Here is a 21,530-nt window from a genome sequence, read left to right as displayed (position 1 = left end):
AGTAGCACTTCTCAAAGCCAACGAAATAGCTCTAATCAAAAAGGACATCATGTGCAGATTTGACAAAGGTAAAACCTTTTCATGCTTATCTATCTCACCCCAACCGCAGCCTTTTGATATGGCTGTCATCACGTTCCCCTTCAATGTTTCTCTGCTGTCATCTCATCTGGGTGGGACTGACGTCGTGTGGTTAGTTCTTGCCCCTCTAACTGTAACCAGAAAATTATTTGTATACAGAAAGGCATAATGACAGTTTCCATATTGGCATCGAGTTTTTATCTGACTACCACCTCGCTCAACTACTGCTAAATCAAATCAGACCAGTTATCCCAATCTCACAGTTGATGTGCAGAAATATTTCAAAATTTAATGTTGAAAAATCTGAAAGCATTTTCAGTCACTACTCTTTACGAAGTAAAATGGCCCAATTTCACCCTTTTCTCAACTCATTTGCTGGAAAATTCTCAAATCATAACTTTGAAGGTTGACTATTCAAATGCGTTCCCGATTGTGCATCCATAAATTGCTTAATTCCTAATTCAACTTGCCTTATGCTTAATTTACCTTGTACTAAAATTTCAAAACTTCACTATTATCTTGAGAAAGCTCAAGACAGCGAGGAGATTTTCTAGATAACTTTGTACTAAAATATAAACTAACTGTGCTGGCTTAAAGTGAAATTTGTCTAACAAGGACTCACAAATTTGGGAGCAACCTGCAGCACAAACATTATGTTTAAGAAGGATGAGAGGCGACCTTATTGAGGTAAGATTCTTAGAGAGCTTGATATGATAGATGTGAAGAACTTATTTCCTCTTTCAGAAGATTCTAGGGCCAGAGGGCATAAATCTCAATGAAAGGGGTCATCCAGTTAGCACTCCGGAGGAGGAGGAAGCTCTTCTCTCAGACGGCAGCATAGCAGCCTGGTTTGTTAAGAATATTCAAAATAGTGATTACAAATCTGCCTATCACATAGGGAATCAAGGGTTACAGGGATTAAGCAAGAATGGGGTATCCAAGATTATCTGATCAACCATGATTTCATTGAACGGCAGAGAGCAGACTTGAAGGGCCAAATGACCTACTTCTACTCCAAGATCATGGTCTTACTTCCAAATGTACCAGTGGTACTGAATATTGCTTTACATTTAACAGCAATAACTTTTCTAAAAAGGAGACAAGCAGAGAAAGCAAATCATTCATATATATGTAAAAGGCCATAAAACGTCATACTCTATTTGTTAACACCACACTAAATTAGGTCATTCGAGTCAACTTAAAACAGAATATTACTTTTGAGGCAAGCAGTGTATTTCTCATACCAAACCCAAAACTAGAATGAAACAGGCACCACATAGTATAAAGAAGAACATCCCCGGCCCATTTACTATGAAAAACTATTTCAACACCATGCAGACCATCCATAAACACAAGCACAGAACACAATGTTCTGAGGAATGGTCATTTTCCACAGATGCTATCAGTCCTGCTGAGCTTTTCCAGCAAATTTTTGTTTATGTTACACAACGTGGTGTGATTCAAATTAGAGGTTTCCAGGTCAGTCACCAGACGTTTTTTTTTAAATCTCAGTAAAAATGATAGTAGGTTTTGAGAACAGATTTTCTATACCAATCATAAATAAACATTGATAGCCTCTGCAAGAAGGCAAACAAAATATGGTTTCCATGCAATGTTAAGAAAACATTTCCAAATTGAGGACCATTATTAAAATGGCATTTAAGAACAGAATGCCAAATTGGTTGCAGTTACATTTTATTTATAACTAGTTTTGCTACAATAAGCAGCATTAGTGGGTCTTCAACACCAAAAGCAGCGCAGCTTAAATATCAAATCCCAGTCTGAACCATATATTCCTTAATGCACAGGATATGATTAGTTTGAGGCACAGCACATTGCTCCATAACCTTTCTATGGCTCAATAGAGTTCAACAAAATTACAAATTACACATTGTTCTAATCAATCGCCAAGGTTACAAAAAAGTTCAACATATCATTTATTAAGGTCGCCAATTCCTCTGCAACTCAGCAGTTTGTTCACAAGTTATATTTATTTATATAGTCACTGGTAAATACCATGTCCCAAAGTACTTCATGGAAGCATTATGAAACAAAGTTTCCTAAAAGGAGGAAATGAAGGCAAAGGAGAGATGGGTACCAAGACCAGCAATTAAGAAATTAAAACTGGGGATGCACAACAAACCAAAATTTAAGGAGTGCAGATCAGAGGATTGTAATGAAGATGACTACATGAGGAGCAGTGACACCATGGAGAAAGAAAGCATGAGAATCTGAAAATTGACACTGTATGATCAAGAGTCATATTAGATCATCAAGCACAAAGACCAAGGGGGAGGGAAATTTTGCATAATCTAAAGCATTGGTAGAACAGCTATGGATTACCTTAACTTTACAGTGGGAGACCAGGCAGGGCTATCTTGGAATTGTCAGGGCTGGAGATAACAAGGTGAGCTTCAACAGCAGTGGAGCTGAGCCAAGGCAAAGTAAAGTAATATGACAGAGGAAGAAATGAGTGGTCTCAGTAATAGGCCAGTCATTCTTAAACTCAATATAGTCCCCTTGAAGACTTTCAACATTCACTCCCTCCAGCACCATGGCAAAAGACTATCCACCAGATGCACTGGAGTTGAGTTTCAACAGAATCTTTCAAATCTGCCATGCCCAATTCCTAAAAAGACAAGGGCAGAAGAAACATCAAAAAATGCCAGCTGCCATGTTCCCTTTCAAATCTCAATCTCATCACTAGCAAACATACTGCCATCACTGTCTCCAGGCTAAAACCCTGGAACTTGCTGCAAAACAGCAGAGAGTGCCTTTGCTACACAGACTTCTGTGCCCAAGGCAGCAGCTGCTGCCATCTTTTCATGGGCAATTCAGTATGGCCAACAAATGTTGGCTTTTCCAATGACACATTGAGTGAATAAATAGAAAAGAACAAAGGCAGGCAATCTATAATAACTGGAGGATAACTAGAGCCCTTCATTAAAAATAAAGGCTTTGATCCCTGACTGAAAGCGTGCATATCTGCTACCCTCCCCCCTCAGTGTTTTCCAGCTAGAATATGGTTTATATTCAGACATTGAAGAATGGTGATAATTTAGAAATAACCATTTACCTTGCAAGAAATTGCACATCTTTCTGAACTAGTCACAAAGCTGCTGGAGTTTCATTTTATTACTAGCTAATTACGCCAGTTGAGACTCAAAGCACCAAAATGGCATCACGTTTATTTTTACCTCTAAGGCAGCAGCTCACTTTACTCCATTGCTCCTAAACATAGTTATATGCAGAATTTGTCACTCAGTCAGCATCATTAGCTCTGCTTACCTGTTCTAATCATGAACTGGAACACCAAAATGTCTTGACAGAAAAGATAAGCAGTCTCCAAATACTTAATTTTCTCGCAGTATTTTTTCAAAAAATATGTTTTACCTTTTTCAGATTTAAAATACATAGTTATCTGTTGTGGTTCTGTTCACCAAGCTGGGAATTTGTGTTGCAGACGTTTTGTCCCCTGTCTAGGTGACATCCTCAGTGCTTGGGAGCCTCCTGTGAAGTGCTTCTGTGATCTTTCTTCCGGCATTTGTAACGGTTTGAATCTGCCGCTTCTGGTTGTCAGTTCCAGCTATCCGTTGCGGTGGTCGGTATCTTGGGTCCAGGTCGATGTGCTTATTGATTTGGATCTGTGGATGAGTGCCATACCTCTAGGAATTCCATGGCTGTTCTCTGTTTGGCTTGCCCTATACTGGTAGTGTTGTCCCAGTCGAACGCATGTTGCTTGTCATCTGCGTGTGTAGCTACTAAGGATAGCTGGTCGTGTCATTTCGTGGCTAGTTGGTGTTCATGGATGCGGATCGTTAGCTGTCTTCCTGTTTGTCCTATGTAGTGTTTTGTGCAGTCCTTGCATGGGATTTTGTACACTACATTGGTTATGCTCATGCTGGGTATCGGGTCCTTCGTTCTGGTGACTTGTTGTCTGAGAGTGGCTGTTGGTTTGTGTGCCGTTATGAGTCAGAGTGGTCGCAGTATCCTGGCTGTCAGTTCGGAAATGCTCTTGATATATGGTAACCAGACTACTGCGACCAACCGGACTCATAACAGCACACAAACCAACAGCCACTCTCAGACAACAAGTCACCAGAACGAAGGACCCGATACCCAGCATGAGCATAACCAATGTAGTGTACAAAATCCCATGCAAGGACTGCTCAAAACACTACATAGGATACACAGGAAGACAGCTAACGATCCGCATCCACGAACACCAACTAGCCACGAAAGGACATGACCAGCTGTCCTTAGTAGCCACACACGCAGATGACAAGCAACATGCATTCGACTGGGACAACACTACTATTATAGGACAAGCCAAACAGAGAACAGCTCGGGAATTCCTAGAGGCATGGCACTCATCCACAGATTCAAATCAATAAGCACATCGACCTGGACCCAATATACTGACCATCGCAACGGACAGCTGGAACTGACAACTGGAAGTGGCAGATTCAAACCACTACAAATGCCGGAAGAAAGATCACTGAAGCACTTCACAGGAGGCTCCCAAGCACTGAGGATATCACCAAGACAGGGGACAAAACATCTGCAACACAAATTCCCAGCTCGGCGAACAGAACCACAACGAGCACCCGAGCTACAAATCTTCTCACAAACTTTGAATACATAGTTATCTGACTGACCTTAAATAATGCAAAGGGAAACATCAAAGACTTACATTAACTATCAGCTCCAAAGGATTCTTTCTAAATTTTTAAATGATGCAGTATATAATGGATCCAACTCTTCCATTGTTCCACATGTTAGAAAGTGAGAAAAAACATACTGCATCACGAGAAAACAGGAGTTTGTTTTATGAATGAATAAATATATACAAGGGCTGACTAAAAATGTTGCAGTAATGTAGTTGGCCCACATTTGCCACACAGCAAGCAATTCCCCTAGTATTTTTCTTGGATATTGAGAACCGACATAAATTATTTGCAGTCTCTCAAAGGATCATTCTGTTTTCGACCCCTCACCTCCAACAGTTTAGCTTTGATAAGACATTTATTTGTTCTTACTCCTTCTAACGCTAGACACTTGACAGTTTATTTTGGTCATTGCGTTTCATGATTTAAGTCCGATGCACGATCAGCATGAACATCAAGAAAACTGAAAGTTTCTGTTGCAGTTGGTGTTTCCACAGCTGTAAATCCTTTGAACTCTCTCTGGGCATGTTGGATCTTGCACATTTGGATGATCCTTGGAACATGTGACGCAAGATTCTGTCCCTTCCATTATCTGAGCCAGCCAGCTGTAGTAACTTCACAAGAAGGTGGCAAGGTGTCCTTTTTATGCTCATACCTTCACAACACACACATAATCCCTTTAAAACAGTCTGCTGTTGCTTGACAAATATTTTAAAAAGATGACTGCACAAGCATGGCACCATTAGCTGCTATGAAATAAGTGTCAAACCACTGTGCAGCTAGGGAGGTGATGAGGAACGCTGGTAATCACTCACTTAGCATTCACGCAGTATTCCATGTCCTGCAGAACGCTCATGTTCAACTCCGATATGGCTCAACAGCCATACTATGGCATGGCAGTCTTAGCTGAATTTACTGCAGAAGATGACTGTGGGCCGAGATCCTGCACGATTCACCAGTATCCAGGTTCTCAATCAGCCAGTTGAGCTTACAGATTTTACTAATCTTTTGTGGCCTTTCAAACAGTCAGACTTCAGAGGTTGGCCCAGTCTGTTCTCTCCCTTTCACACCCTCACCCCGAACCATTCCCCATCTTCGGCCCATCACCTTCCCCTTCCATCCTCATCCCATCCATTGCTTTCTTTTAAGCCTGCTCCAGTGTCTGTCAAGGAGAGCGAGTGGTTCAAATCTCCAATATCCAGCCCATTCTCAAGAACCCTCTCCTCCGCTAAATTCACGGCTGTATCCGTTAATACACATGCACATACTTGCAGGAAATAACGCTCGTGCTCCACGGTGTCACCAAATGCATCCAGTCATGAACGTAAATTGTAAACAGTTGAGGCCTCCGAGGAGCCCCGACTCATCACATCCTGCCAATCAGACAACTGTCCATTCATTTATCTTCTTTTCTGTCAGCCACCTGATCTTCTATCCAACTAAATGTTACCCTTTTACCATGGAGCTTTTATTTTTGCAGTAACATTCTTGCCAGAGTTTTTTTTTGGGGGGGTGCAGGGGGTAATGAGCTGCACAATGAGCTTTTTAGATAAACGTGAGGTCCTGCATTTTGGAAAGGCAAATCAAAGCAGGACTTAGACACATAATGGTAAGGTCCTGGGGAGTGTTGCTGAACAAGGAGACCTTGGAGTGCAGGTTCATAACTCCATGAAAGTGAAGTCGCAGGTATATAGGATAGTGAAGGCGGTGTTTGGTATACTTTCTTTCATTGTCAGAGCATTGCGTATAGGAGTTGAGTGGTCATGTTGCAGCTGTACAGGATATTGGTTAGGCCACTTTTGGAATATTGTGTGCAATTCTGGGCTCACCCCTATAGGAAGGATATTGTCAAATCTGAAAGGGTTCAGAAAAGATTTATAAGGATGTTGCCAGAGGTGGAGGGTTTGAGCTATAGGGAGAGGCTGAATAGCCCGGGGCTGTTTTCCCTGGAGCCAAGGGGCATAGATAGTGTAAGTAGAGTCATAGAGATGTACAGCATAGAAAGACCCTTTGGTCCAACCCGTCCATGCCGACCAGATATCCCAACCCAATCTAGTCCCACCTGCCAGCACCCGGCCCATATCCCTCCAAACCCTTCCTATTCAGATACCCATCCAAATGCCTCTTAAATGTTGCAATTGTATGAGCCTCCACCACATCCTCTGGCAGCTCATTCCAAACATGTACCACCCTCTGCGTGAAAAGGTTGCCCCTTAGGTCTCTTTTATATCTTTCCCTTCTCATCCTAAACCTATGTCCTCTAGTTCTGGACTCCCCAACCCCAGGGAAAAGACTTTGTCTATTTATCCTATCCATGCCCCTCATAATTTTGTAAACCTCTATAAGGTCACCCCTCAGCCTCTGACGCTCCAGGGAAAATAGCCCCAGCCTGTTCAGCCTCTCCCTGTAGCTCAGATCCTCCAACCCTGGGAACATCCTTGTAAATCTTTTCTGAACCCTTTCAAGTTTCACAACATCCTTCCGATAGGAAGGAGACCAGAATTGCATGCAATATTCCAACAGTGGCCTAACCAATGTCCTGTACAGTCGCAACATGACCTCCCAATTCCTGTACTCAATACTCTGACCGATAAAGGAAAGCATACCAAACTCCTTCTTCACTATTCTATGTACCTGCGACTACACTTTCAAGGAGCTATGACCTGTACGCCAAGGTCTCTTTGTCCAGCAACACTCCCTAGGACCTTACCATTAAGTGTATAAGTCATGCTAAGATTTGCTTAACCAAATTGCAGCACCTCGCATTTATCTGAATTAAACTCCATCTGCCACTTCTCTGTCCATTGGCCCATCTGGTCCAGATCCTTTGTAATCTGAGGTAACCCTCTTTGCTGTCCACTACACCTCCAATTTTGGTGTCATCTGCAAACTTACTAACTGTACCTCTTATGCTCGCATTCAAATCATTTATGTAAATGACAAAACATTGAGGGCCCAGCATTGATCCTTGTGGCACTCCACTGGTCACAGGCCTCCAGCCTGAAAAACAACCCTCCACCACCACCACCCTCTGTCGTCTACCTTTGAGCCAGTTCTGTATCCAAATGGTTAGTTTTCCATGTATTCCGTGAGATCGAACCTTGCTCACCAGTCTCCCAGGGGAAAATTGTCGAACACCTTACTGAAGTCCATATAGATCACATCGACTGCTCTGCCCCCATCAATATTCTTTGTTACTTCTTCAAAAAACTCAATCATGTTAGTGAGACGTTATTTCCCACGCACAAAGCCATGTTGACTATCCCGAATCAGTCCTTGCCTTTCCAAATAAATGTACATCCTGTCCCTCAGGATTCCCTCCAACAACTTGCTCATCACCAATGTCAGGCTCACCAGTTCCCTGGCTTGTCTTTACCGCCCTTCTTAAAGAGTGGCACCATGTTTGCCAACCCCCAGTCTTCCAGCACCTCACCTGTGATTATCAATAATACAAATATCTCAGCAAGAGGCCCAGCAATCACTTCTCTAGTTTCCCAGAGTTCTTGGGTACACCTGATCAGGTCCTGGGGATTTATCCACCTTTAACCGTTTCAATACATTCAGCACATCCTCCTCTGTAATCTGGACATTTTGCAAGATGTCACCATCTATTTCCCTACAGTCTATATCTTCCATATCCTTTTCCACAGTAAATACTGATGCACAATATTCATTTAGTATCTCCCCCATTTTCTGTGGCTCCACACAAAGGCCGCCTTCCTGATCTTTGAGGGGCCCTATTCTCTCCCTAGTTACCCTTTTGTCCTTAATATATTTGTAAAAACCCTTTGGATTCTCCCTAATTCTATTTGCCAAAGCTATCTCATGTCCCCTTTTTGCCCTCCTGATTTCCCTCTTAAGTATACTCCTACTTTCTTTATACTCTAAGGATTCACTCGATCTATCCTGTCTGTACCTGACATATGCTTCCTTCTTTTTTTTAAACCAAATTCTCAATTTCAGATAAGGTCTTGTCCTTGTGGTGGGGGAGTCCTGAACTAGAAGGCATAGCTTTAGGGTGAGAGGGGAAAGATTTAAAAGGGATCTAAAGGGGGAACGTTTTCACACAAAGGGTGGTACATGTATGGAATGAACTGCAAGAGGAAATGGTGGAGATTGGTACAACATTTAAAAGGCATCAAGATGAGTACATGAATAGGAAGGATTTAGAGGGACATGGACCAAATGCTGGCAAATGGGCCTAGATTAATTTTGGACATTAGTCTAACTTGTTAATGGTGACCAAAGGGTCCGTTTCCATGCTGTACATCTCTATGACTAAGTGGCACTGTAATAAATGCCACCTGGAAATCTAAGTACAGTAGGTCTCCAGGTTTCCCATTATCTACAGCACATGTTAATGCTTCACAGAACTTTCATAAATTAATTAAATATGCTTTCCCTTCACTGAAATCACTCTTCCCAATTACCTTGAGTTTGTGGAGGTAATTCATTTAGCAAGTGATTCTAACACATGCATTCTTGTTTATGTCATTTAGTTATGTTTGCTCAGTTCCGAGATTCCCACATTTCTGAATCTAGGAATTTTGGAAAATTATCACCATGGCATCTGCTCTCTCATTTGCAGCATCTACGAAGACCCAAAGACAACGGAATCTTGACTTGAAAACTTATCAGCCTGAACGTCCATCAATTTAGTCAGTACTACTTCCTGGTATTTGTAATTTCTGTAAGTTCAGCTCTCCCTTCCACTTTCTGATTCACAGATATTGCTGAAATTTTTTTTGTATTATCGACAGCAAAGTCAGAAGTAAAATATATACTCACATACCATTTGCTTATCTTCCACAATTGACTCCCTTTTGACACCAAAAAAAAGTTTTGTTTACCCTATTCCTTTTAGACACTTGTAGAAAGTCTTACTTAGTTTTTACATTCCTACCTACCTTCCTGTCATAGTCTGATTTCTTCCTGATGACCTTTCAGTTACCTCTGCCATCCAGTATATTCTGACCAATGATCTGACTTGCTGCATATCTACACAGCTGTATTTTTTTCTTAACTTTTAATGCTTTCTCTAACTACTTTAATTCCATTAAACCTTGATGCAGTGTCCTCCCTTTAGAATCTTTACACTCTGTATATATTTCTGAAATATCCTAGTAATTAGCAATCATTACATTTCTACTAACTTTGGTTGTGTTTGCTGACACTGCAGGCCATGCATGGTATTTGCCACAAATATGCACGTGAAGAGACGGGTGGGACGGGGTAGAAAACGGAGGGCTGAGGGAAGAAACCCTGCAATCATCTTCCCCACCCCGCCTGTTCTCTCCATCTCTCTCTCCTGCACACCCCCCCCCCCCATTAACTCCATTCCAATGTCGCACATATTCTGTACACATGCAGAACAGTTTGTGTGCATATTGTAAAGATATACAGGGACTCGAACCACGCACACGCATGTTCCCAATTAAGCACACATGCACATTTGCCCACTCTTCCAATGTTAACAAACAATAACTTGATAACTTAGATGACAGAAGACAAGGCATGATAGCTACTTTTTCAGATGACACCAAGTCAGGTAGGAAGTATACTGTGAAGAAGATAGGTGTAAGGAATTTGCAAACACTTAACAGGTTGAGCTAGCGGACGAAAATTAAGCACATGTATAATGTGGAAACATATCAAGTTGTTCACTGACAGAAAATTAAAAAAGAATTATTTAATGGAAATTAACCGCAATATTCAAAGCTACAAAAGGATTTCAGTGTCCTGATGCAGGAGTCACAAAACAATGGTACTCAAGTTGGTGTACAGCACATAATCAAGAAAGCTAACCATATACTGTCCAATATTCCAATAAAATAGAACATTATAAAAGGAATGGTGAGACCAAATCTTGAATACTGTGTGCAGCTTTGATTTCCTTTTTAAAGAAAGGATGTTAATGCATGGAGGTTCATTAAACTGATACCCAGAATGAGCAGGTTGTGTCACCAGGATAGGCTGGGCTTGTTTTCACTGGACTTCAGAACAGTGACTTGATCAAGTGTATAAATGATCTTGACAAAAGTGAATGTGGATAGAATGTTTCCTCTTGTGCGTTAATCCAAAACAACGAAGGGTATTATCTTAAAACCTGGGTTACCCCATCCAGATCTGAGACACGTAAATTCTCTTCTTTAAAAAGGTAGTCATGGTCAGGGTGTTCAAATACTTTTAAGACAGAGATGGATTGATTCTTTATTGATGAAGACGACAAAGATTTTGAGTAGTAGACGGGAATGTGAAATTCGAAACACAAACATGCCAGCCACGATCTTACTGAACAGCAAAGCAAACACATGACCTCTACTTCCGCTCCTATTTCACATGTTTGTATTGTTTACTGTGGATAGCATTATGCATCTTATTTCAGGAAATGTAAACATATTTGAAGTTCAGAAAAGGTCTCAACAAGATAGACGTTTTCTCTTATGAAAGAATCCAGGTAAAAAGAATCAAGCAGGCGAGATGACTACATCGCAAAGATGTTCACGATGGATGTAAAGTTAGTAAGTTTGCAGATGATACAAAATTGGAGGGCGAATGAACAGAAAGGAAGGTTACCTCAGAGTACAACAGAATCTTGATCCGATAGGCCAACAGGCCAAGAAATGGCAGATGGAGTTCAATTTGGATAAAAATGAGGTGCTGCATTTTGGAAAGGCCAATCAGGGTAGGACTTGGACACTTAATAGTAAGGTGCCCTGTATAGACTGCTGCTGCACACCGTCCACCTCTTCTCCCTCATCCACCGTCAGGACACGCCTTGGCGTGCCCATTTGCCACCGGGCGGTGGAGATCCCCAGTGGAGGGCTCTCTACGCGGGAGTCCTCCCCCTTTCTCTCGGGGATCTGGGGTGGAGGGTGCTGCACGCAGCAGTCCCCTGTAACCGCAGATTGCGATGGTTCACGGACTCCCAGCCCAACTGCTTGTTCTGTGGTGCTATGGAGTCCGTGGACCATGTATATATTGGGTGTGGGCGTTTGCACTCCCTTTTTGATTTTCTTAGAAACCTTCTCCTCTGCTTTTGGCTGCACTTCAGTCCCACGCTCCTGATCTTCGGGCACCCGGTACGGAGGAGGGAGGACAGGTCCGAAGACCTCCTCGTGGGTCTGCTCCTGGGCCTGGCCAAACTGGCCATCAACAGGTCCAGGCAGCGGGCCGTGGAGGGGGTCGTTAGGGCCGACTGCCTGCCCCTCTTCCGGGGTTACGTTAGGGCCCGGGTGTCCTTGGAGAAGGAGCACACGGTGTCCACCAACACCCTGGAGTCGTTCAGGGAGAGGTGGGCGCCGCAGGGAGTGGAGTGCATTATGTGCCCCTCCAACTCTATTTTGATTTAGTCCCTACCCTCCCCTCCACTGTTTTGCTCACACAGCATTGCCCTTTGATGTGAAGGGCAGTGCTTGTCACTGGCCACTCGGGTGTTTTTCCTATCTTCCTGGTAGTGGAAATTGAATAAAGATTCGTGCACTTTGTGTCTTTCACTGTGTCTCACACCTGCACACACAAAAAAAAAGTAGTAAGGTGCCTTGTATAGACTGCTGCTGCACACCGTCCACCTCTTCTCCCTCATTCACCGTCAGGACACGCCTTGGCGTGCCCATTTCCCACCAGGCGGTGGGGATCCCCAGTGGAGGGCTCTCTACGCGGGAGTCCTCCCCATTTCTCTCTGGGATCTGGGGTGGAGGGTGCTGCATGCAGCAGTCCCCTGCAATCGCAGGTTGCGGTGGTTCACGGACTCCCAGCCCAACTGCTTGTTCTGTGGCGCTGTGGAGTCCGTGGACCACGTGTATATTGGGTGTGGGCATTTGCACTCCCTTTTTGATTTTCTGAAAAACCTCCTCCTCTGCTTTTGGTTGCACTTCAGTCCCACGCTCCTGATCTTCGGGCACCCGGTACGGAGGAGGGAGGGCAGGTCCGAAGACCTCCTCGTGGGTCTGCTCCTGGGCCTGGCCAAATTGGCCATCCACAGGTCCAGGCAGCGGGCCGTGGAGGGGGTTGTTAGGGCTGACTGCCTGCCCCTCTTCCGCGCTTACGTTAGAGCCTGGGTGTCCTTGGAGAAGGAGCACGCGGTGTCCACCAACACCCTGGAGTCGTTCAGGGAGAGGTGGGTGCCGCAGGGAGTGGAGTGCATCATTTCTCCCTCCAACTCTATTTTGATTTAGTCCCTACCCTCCCCTTTACTGTTTTGATCACACAGCATTGCCCTTTGATGTGAAGGGCAGTGCTTGTCACTGGCCACTCGGGTGTTTTCCTATTTTCCTGGTGGTGACAATTGAATAAAGATTCGTGCAAAAAAAAAAATAAGGTCCTGGGGAGTACTGCTGAACAAAGAGACCTTGGAGTGCAGGTTCATTGTTCCATGAGAGTGGAGTCACAGGCAGATAAGATAGTGAAAGCGGCCTCTGGCCGTTAATAGCCTACGCATTGAGTACAGGAATTCGGAAGTCATGTTGCTGCTGTACAGGACGTTGATGAGGCCACTTGTGAATTGCTGCATGCAATTCTAGTCTCCCTCCAAAAGAAAGAATGTTATGAAACTTGAAAGGGCTCAGAAAAGATTTACAAGGATGTTGCCAGGTTGGAGGGTTTGAGCGACACTGAGTAGGCTTGGGCTGTTTTCCCTGGAGCAGAGGCCGAGCGATGACCTTATAGAGGTTTGTAAAATCACAAGGGGCATGGAGAGGGTAAATAGACAAGGTCTTTTCCCTGGGATGGGGGAGTCTAAAACTAGAGGGCATAGGTTTAAAGGTGAGAGGGGAAAGATTTAAGAGTGATCGGAGGAGCAACGTCTTCACGCAGAGCATGGTGTATGTGTGGAATTAGCTGCCAGAGAAAGTGGTGGAGGCAGGTACAATTATAACATTTAAAAAAAGGTATCAGGATGGGTATATGAATTAGAAGAACACTTATTTAGGATATCTGACCAGCGTGGACAAGTTGGTCCGCTTCCATGCTCTACATCTCTCTGACTATGTAGATTTCCAAACAGAACACCCCATGGGCAAACAACAAAATGAGCAGCCACCCAGAGGAGATTCCCACATCGACATAGCATATAAGGGATTTTTCAAGACCTCAAAAGGGTAAATGATAAAACCTTGGTCAAACAAGTATGTAATATTTCAAATGGCTCAATGCAATATTTTATTTAGTTAATGTTCTTCTCAAGGTTTCTGTACCTTTGATGACATTAAAAGGCACAAATAAAGGAGGTGGCTGTTGTTGCTGCATACCTGCAACAACTACACCAGTTGGAAATGAATACACAAGGCACAACTAAAATCATTATTATATTCTGTATTAAATAATTCTAGATGAAAGGTAATTGATTTAGTTCTTTCAAATTTCTGTCTTCAGGCATCAAAGCACACCAGAAGGAGTTTATCTTGCAAATCCTACTCTTATCACCTATGTTCAAGCTTAGGAGGTTGTGTGAGGTTTTGAGATATCGACTCGCCTAAAATTATAATTTTTCACCCACTATACCCATTATACTTCCTGTGTAACTAGCAACTGTAATGCTTTGAGTAAATTTGAATTTTCCAAAGTATTTGCTATCTTTACTTTCTTTGGAGAAATAAAAAAGATATTTTCTGCTAACAGCGTTGCCAACATTTATTCACCATCATACCCGATATGCATTACAAATAACAGCCTGTTTACAGTGCTGTTGAATCTTGTGCATAAGCTGACTACAGTATTTATCTACATGACAAAGGTTGTACTACTAAAAATGATTTATTGGTTATGAAACACTTTTTGAGATGTTTTGTAAAAAAAAAGACTCAAAAGCATGATCAACTCTAAGCTTGATAAATAGTGAGCTTGCACTTATAATAGCACCCTTAATCAAAAACAGCATTCCAATGCACTTGATAGAAGAAAAAGAAACTAACACCTTCATCCTACTTTCCAAAACAATGAAATATGTGGTAAAGCAATAAGGATTTGATTAGATCATGCACAACATGAAAATATTACACATATTATGAACTTTAAATTGCAAAATACAAGCAACTAAACATAGGACTAATCATATCACATCACATCACATCAAGATCAGAACAAAACCCAGTACTTTCAAGCTTTAAACTATACTTTTAACCTGGTTCACATTCAGCATTGCTAGTTAGCATTCAACGTTACATAAAATATAAATGCACTCAAACAGTTCTAATATGAAAAGAAAAATAAGCAAATTTGCAATCCTTTCACCACCTGCAAAAACTTTCAGAAAACGTGGTCAGTTTGAAGTTTTTAAACCTCAATCTTACAAAGAATTTCTACAATTCTACTCCATTGTCAATCCATTCGAAAAGTGAGACAGTGCATTCAAATAAAAATGCAGAAATATTGCAAACTACGTAGAAATTTCTAGCAATGTATCAAGAACATTGTTATAATTTCCTAATATTATCGTACTGAAGGTCATTAAACAGACAACTCTCATCAACTCCAACTCTCCACGAGTGTGCAATCAGAAATAAATTCTTTTGCCTGAACATCGAGAGAGAAAAAAAATCAATAGATGGTTAATTAGTGAGAGACACCAGCCAGCCAGCCGTACACGAGATTATCACACAACCTTTCAGCCTCGCTGCAAAATGACTCAACAGAAAAAATGACCGAGCGCACACTTGATAAAGGCGCGCTGCTGTTAAAAGTACATTTGTGGCAAAGGGCCGGAACAGAGGCCCCTCCCCGAATCTCAAACAATCACCCCTTCGGTAACGGAGGAGGGAGGCTGATGGTAGCGTCCCCCCTCCCACTGGAGCCGCTGATGTAATCCGCGGAAAGACGCACAACAACAAGGCCCTGAGTGAGCTCTATCGGCCTATCAAAAGGGAGTAGGAGGAAGAAAGGTAGGGCCTGGGGAGGCCTGCCGCTTACCAATTGGTCATGTCCAGGAAGAACGCACAGCCGGCCGGGTTGAGCTGGAAGCCTAGCAGCCTCTGAAACTCGGAGATGAGCACATCCTTATCGGTGGTTCCCATGCAGCTAAATTTCTGCATCAGGTCCTGATCTAAGTCCATATCCACGTCCATCGCTTTTCTCTTTCTTGATCTCTCTCTTTTCTCGTTTGTGTCTTTGAAGTGCCGCCGGGCCCGGCTGTCGGTGAGGGGGGCCCCCGTTCAGTTTGCTGTGTACGGGCGCGCTGTGACGTGTAAGGTGAGGCCGAGGCCTACCCCTTCAACATTGTCGCTACCTCGTCCCGATGGCGTCCGCTTCAACCGCACGCTCCCCCTCTCGCAGGCCATGCGCATGCGCGCACAGCCAGACCTACCCTCCCCGCCAGTCACACTCACTCGCCCGGCGTCACCCCCGGGCTCTGATGTCACACATACCCAACGTCACCCCACAGTTGACGTCACACATCCGATGCGTCACGCCTTGCTCTGATGTCACACTCTGCCTGCTAAAGATGGCGTCCCTTTCTTTCTCACACTGGAGGACGTCAGTGGTTTGGGCTGTGCTTTCTATCTATGATTGACACAGGTGCAGGACCGAATGGCATGTCGAACAGAATGCGTGCATTGTGTTGGTGTGGTTGTAAGGGCCTGTCTTTTTACATAGTAAGACCTTGTGTGAAAACAAAATATTACTAGTAAATGTCCAAGTCAGAAGCCTAAGCAGAATCTGAATAAATCTGTGTAGTAAGAACAAAGGAGTCTGTATTTCAGGTGTGAGCTTCTTATAATTGAAAGTTATTGTACAGCAATGTTTGTTATACAAAGAATAGTGAAACAAAAATGCATTTTCAATTTGGACAAATATCTTAAAGTTTGTTTTACAGAGAGTCCTTCAAAATATTGAAGAGAAGCAAAATGTAGATTATTATGGAGGTGACCGGCGACTTGGTTAAATAATCTTTTTAAATTAGATACTTAAAGAACAACAACAGCCACATTCCAGGACTCAGAACCCAGACAATTGAGCACTGCACCGGGATGGCATGCTGGCTCAGCGGTTAGCATTGCTCCCTCACAGTGCCAGAGACTCAATTTTGATCTCAGGTCTCTGTGGAGTTTGCACATTCTCCCCATGTCTGCGTGGGTTTCCTCCAGTTGCTCTAGTTTCCTTCCACAGTCCAAAGATGTGCAGGTTAGGGGGATTGGCCTTGCTAAATTGCCTGTAGTGTCCAGGGATGCGCAGGCCAGATCGATTAGCTGTAGGAAATGTGGGGATAGGGTAGGGGTGTGGGTCTGGATGGGATGCTGTTCAGAGAATCACTGTGGACTCCATGGGCTGAAGAGCTTGCCCCCACACTGTAGGGATTCCATGACTGTATGATCCATAGGGGGTACACAGAGAAGAGTGCCTATAAAGTGCTTATGTTGAAATCATTGATGAAATGGCAAAGATGATACTGACAGGTGATTTTCACCACAACTCAGTAGCACTCTTCCCTTCCTTAAGTATCTGGTTTCAAGTTCTACTGCAAGGCTTGAAGTACAAAAATTCCAACGAGTTACTGAGATCTTGCTGTCCTGCCAAAGTGGCAGCATTAAACTGAGATCCCATCTACCTGCTTGTGTGGCTGTAGTAATCCAGGAACTCAGCTAATGTTTGGGTTCAAATCACAGTGGATGATGGAGTTTGAATGCAAAAGTGAAAAGAATCTCATGACGATGAAATGATTGTCTCATAAACCCATCTTGTTCACAATCCTTAAGGGAAGGAGATCTTTCTTTTTTACCTTGTCTGATCTCCCTGGAACTCCAGACCTATTGACTCTTGAGTGCCCTCTAAAATGATATTGCAAGCTGCCTGGTTCTAACAAAGAAAAAGGATGGAACCAATGGACCAGCGGCACTGGCCTAAACAATGGAAACCACAAATTTAACTCTGTGAAATCTGCAAAGTCTTCTTGATACTTATTTGGGAAATTGCCAAAACTGGGACAGCTGTCTCACAGAATAGCCAAGCAACAGCCTGAAGTAGTCATAACCATAGGCCTTGCAAACCATTTCGCAGTTACCACCACCATCCCGGACATGTCCTGTCCCACTGCATATCCAACCCAGCTGACATGGCAGCAATAGTATACAGTTATGATCGAGTTACTCTGGGAATCCTCAACATTGACTCTAGTGAGTGTGAAATGAGCTGCCAGAGAAGTTGGTAGAGGCTGGTACAACTACAACATTTATAAGGCATCTGGATAGGTATATGAATAGAAAGGGTTTACAGGGATGTGGGCCAAGTGCTGGCACCTAGGACTCGATTAATTTAGGACATCTGGTCAGCATGGACGAGTTGGACCGAAGGGTCTATTTCTGTGCTGTACATCCCTATGACTTTATGACCCTACAAAGTCTCTTGTTATCAGGTCAAACACAGGCAAGGAAACTTCCTACTGATTTCTACCTAGCACCTTGGCTGATAAATCAGTACTCTTTCATATTGAAAGCACAGGGGAAGCACTGATATTGCCTGGGCATTGAATATGCTCTGGATGGTGGATGTCAGTATCCATTGCTATGGTTGGTTTGACAGCACCTCTACTGGTCAAGCTGGTCAGGTCCTAAAAGACATAAGCCACTAGACCAGATCTGTGGCAGGTGGTGAAGGAGCTGCAAGAATGGAATACAGACTTGACCTCATCCTCATCAATTTGCCTGCCACAGGCTCATCTGCCCATGACTATTATGGGAAGTGGAGAAAAAGTCCTGTCTTCACATTGAGGATACCCCTCTATGGTGTGTGGCACTATCCACCGTGTTAAGTCAGACAGACTTTGAACAGACCTAGCAACTCAGGACTGGAATTCCGTGAGGTACTAGGGGCCATCAATAGCATTATACTCCAACACAATCTGCAACTTCGATTTGCATAACCCCACTCTACCATTAGCATCAAACTAAGGGAATCAATTCTATTTCAAAGGAGAGTGCAAGAGGGCATACAAGGAGTAGCATTAGACAAACCTAAAAATGAGCTAACAACCTGGTGAAGCGACAACATTGGATTACTTGCATGCTAAACAATAGAAGCAGCAAGTGGTAGGCAAGAGTAAGTGATTCCACACCCAACAGATCAGATCTAAACATTATCGTCCTGCCACTTGTAGTCTGAATTTTGGTGAACAGTTAACTCACTGGAGGAGGTGTTTCTACAAATATCCCCATTTTGGATGATGGGTGGGCCCAGTACATTCACAAAAAATGTTAAGAATGATCCATCCTGCCTCCTTCAGAGGTCCACTGCACCAGAGATGCCAGTCGTCTGCCATTTTAATTGACTCCACCTAATGTCAAGATATGGCTGAATGCACTGAATACTGCGAAGGCAATGAGCCCTGATAACATTCCAGCAATAGCACTGAAGGTATGCTCCAGAATCCACAGCTGTTCTAGCCAAGCTGATGCGATATGGGTTACAACACTGAAAACTACCCAACAATGGAAAATTGCCCCAGTATATCCTGTACAAATCGAACCCAGCTGTGCCCACCATATCAGTCCTATTCTTGATCATCAGTAATGTGATGAAAGGGTTCATCAACAAGTGCTATCAAACAACATTTGTAGCATAATAACTGCTCACTGATGCTTTGTTCAGGTTCTACCAAAACCATTCCGAGGGTGGTATCAAGGAGCCTTGGCAAAACTAGAGTTAGTTAAAATCTGAAGGAAAATTCTACTTTTTGAAGTCATATTTAGCACAAGGGAAAATGGTTGACGCTATTGCAAATTAGTCACCTCAGCTACAGAACATGTCTGCAGGAATTCCTCAGTGCAGTGTCCTCAACCAAATCATCTTCAGCTATTTTCTCAGTGACCTTCCCTATGAGATCATAAAACACAATCTAAGGACCTCTGGTGAATTACTGTATGGCATCTTGTAGATAGTACACACTGAGTATCGGTGGTGGGAGTGGATGCTTATGGCCATGGTACCAATCAAACAGGCTGGTTTGTCCCAGGTGGGTGTCAAGCTTCTTCAGTGTTGTTGGAGCTGCACCCTTCCAGGTAATTGGGGAGTACTCCATCCTGACTTGGGCCTTGTAGATAATAGACAGGCTTTCGAGAGTCCAAAGGTGAGTTAATCATTGCAGTATTCATAGCCTCTGACCTGTTCTTCTAACCACTATGTTTATGTGACTAGTCCATTTGAGCTTCTGGACTGGTAGTCCCCAGGATTTTCATTGTGTGGTGCTCACCAATGAATATTTTCAAGGGGCAGTGGTTTGTTAGATTCTCTCATAGTGGAGATTGTCATTTTCTAGCATTTGTATGACATGAATGTAACTTTCCACTTAACAGGTCAAGCCTGGATATTGTCTAATACTTGCCAGATTTGTAGATGGACTGCTTCAGTACATGCAGAGTCATAAATAGTGCTTACCATTGTGCAATCATCTGCAAAAGTCCCAGTTCTGATCTAATAATGGGGGGGGGGGGGCAGTGGAGAGAAGATCAAAAGGAATGAGGTATAAAAGTAAGGAAATTTTCGTAAAACTATACAAAGCACTAGTCAGACCACAGCTGGAATACTGTGACCAGTTTTGGGCCCCTTGTCTACGGAAAGATATTCCGGTGTTGGATTCATCCAGAGAAGGTTCAATAGGCTGATACCAGGTATGGAGAGACTGTCATATGATGAAACACTGAGTGGAGTGGGCCTGTAGTCATTGGAATATAGAAGAATGAGAGATGGCCTTATTAACATACAAGATTCTTAAGGGACCTAACATGGTAATTGCGCAAAGGTTGTTTTAACTCAAGACTCTCAATATCCTAAAATGGAGATATCATCATTTCTTCACTAGCACAAATCTTGGAACTTCTCACTTTTTGCATTGTATGAAGCAGTTCAAGAATGCAACTCACCACCATCATCTGAACGGCAAAAGCATAATCAATAAGCGCTAGCTCAGCCAGAGAAGCCCTCATTCCATAAATGAATAAAAATTCCTGTGGCACAATTTCAAAGCAAAACAGGAGCTCCAGTGTCTTGGCCATTATTTATCCCTCAAGAAACATAAAAAACAGACTATCTGGTCATGATCAAATTGCTGTTTGTATCAGTTTGTTAAACACATACTGACCACTGTGCTGCCAAAATATCACCAGTGACAACAATTGAAAAGTACTTTGTTGCTATAAAACGATTTGAGATCATCATGAGTATCCCTCTATAAATGCAAAACTTTAGTTTTACTTCTAATGCAGTGCATAATAAGATAATCAAATAAACTAAAGATATTTACAGGGTTCATGTTCTGACTGAAGGAGATGAGACAAATAGAAACAGAAGAATGAAAAACAGGATGCAAACATATCAACAAACCTGAGAGGATGAAAAGCAGATCAGCATCAAAGGTACAAGTCAGCATTGTGTTCCAACCCTTATCCAAGAAACAAAGTTCACCAGAAAAGCTGCAAACCCCATCTTTAAAAGAAAGTGGGTTTAGTTTTTGTCAAAGTCATTAGATCGAAAATAAGGGCTATCGGGCTGCCTAGAGCCAAATAGTAAAATAAGGTGTTTGGACAAGGGCTGTTTTGTTAAAGGAACCAGCCAAAATGGATAGAAAATTTGAAGCTAGATTCCATTGAACTGAGCTTTGAACTATCATATATTTGAGTGGAAAGCTTTATTTCATAACTTTTAATTTTATTTATAATAGACTGTAAGATAGAACAGTTTATTTGTTACAGAACAATATAAGAGCAACATGAATACTGAATCACTCAGTTATATTTTGTGGGCTGCAAACAGGATTGGTGTTGAATCACATAGCACAGTTAATTTACAGCTTTTGTTTCA

The 21,530-nt window shown here is 42.8% G+C and overlaps 1 protein-coding gene across 3 annotated transcripts in view; it reads right to left on the bottom strand.

The window, feature by feature from the left end:
- ilrun (inflammation and lipid regulator with UBA-like and NBR1-like domains) overlaps positions 1-16,043 on the bottom strand; it is a 79,802-nt gene extending 63,759 nt beyond the window's left edge. Inside the window, exon 1 of one of the 3 annotated variants that reach the window (XM_072563323.1) lies at positions 15,651-16,043. In XM_072563323.1, coding sequence (XP_072419424.1) covers positions 15,651-15,805 — 155 coding nt within the window. In that variant the 5' untranslated portion in view covers positions 15,806-16,043. The remainder of the gene's footprint in view (positions 1-15,650) is intronic. The other 2 variants (XM_072563321.1, XM_072563322.1) reach the window with 2 other exon arrangements.
- Between the last annotated feature and the right edge of the window lie 5,487 nt (positions 16,044-21,530).

The sequence above is a fragment of the Chiloscyllium punctatum genome, chromosome 45 (assembly GCF_047496795.1).
Source record: "Chiloscyllium punctatum isolate Juve2018m chromosome 45, sChiPun1.3, whole genome shotgun sequence".
Lineage (NCBI taxonomy): Eukaryota > Metazoa > Chordata > Chondrichthyes > Orectolobiformes > Hemiscylliidae > Chiloscyllium > Chiloscyllium punctatum.
This window is presented reverse-complemented; position numbering and strand designations above follow the sequence as displayed.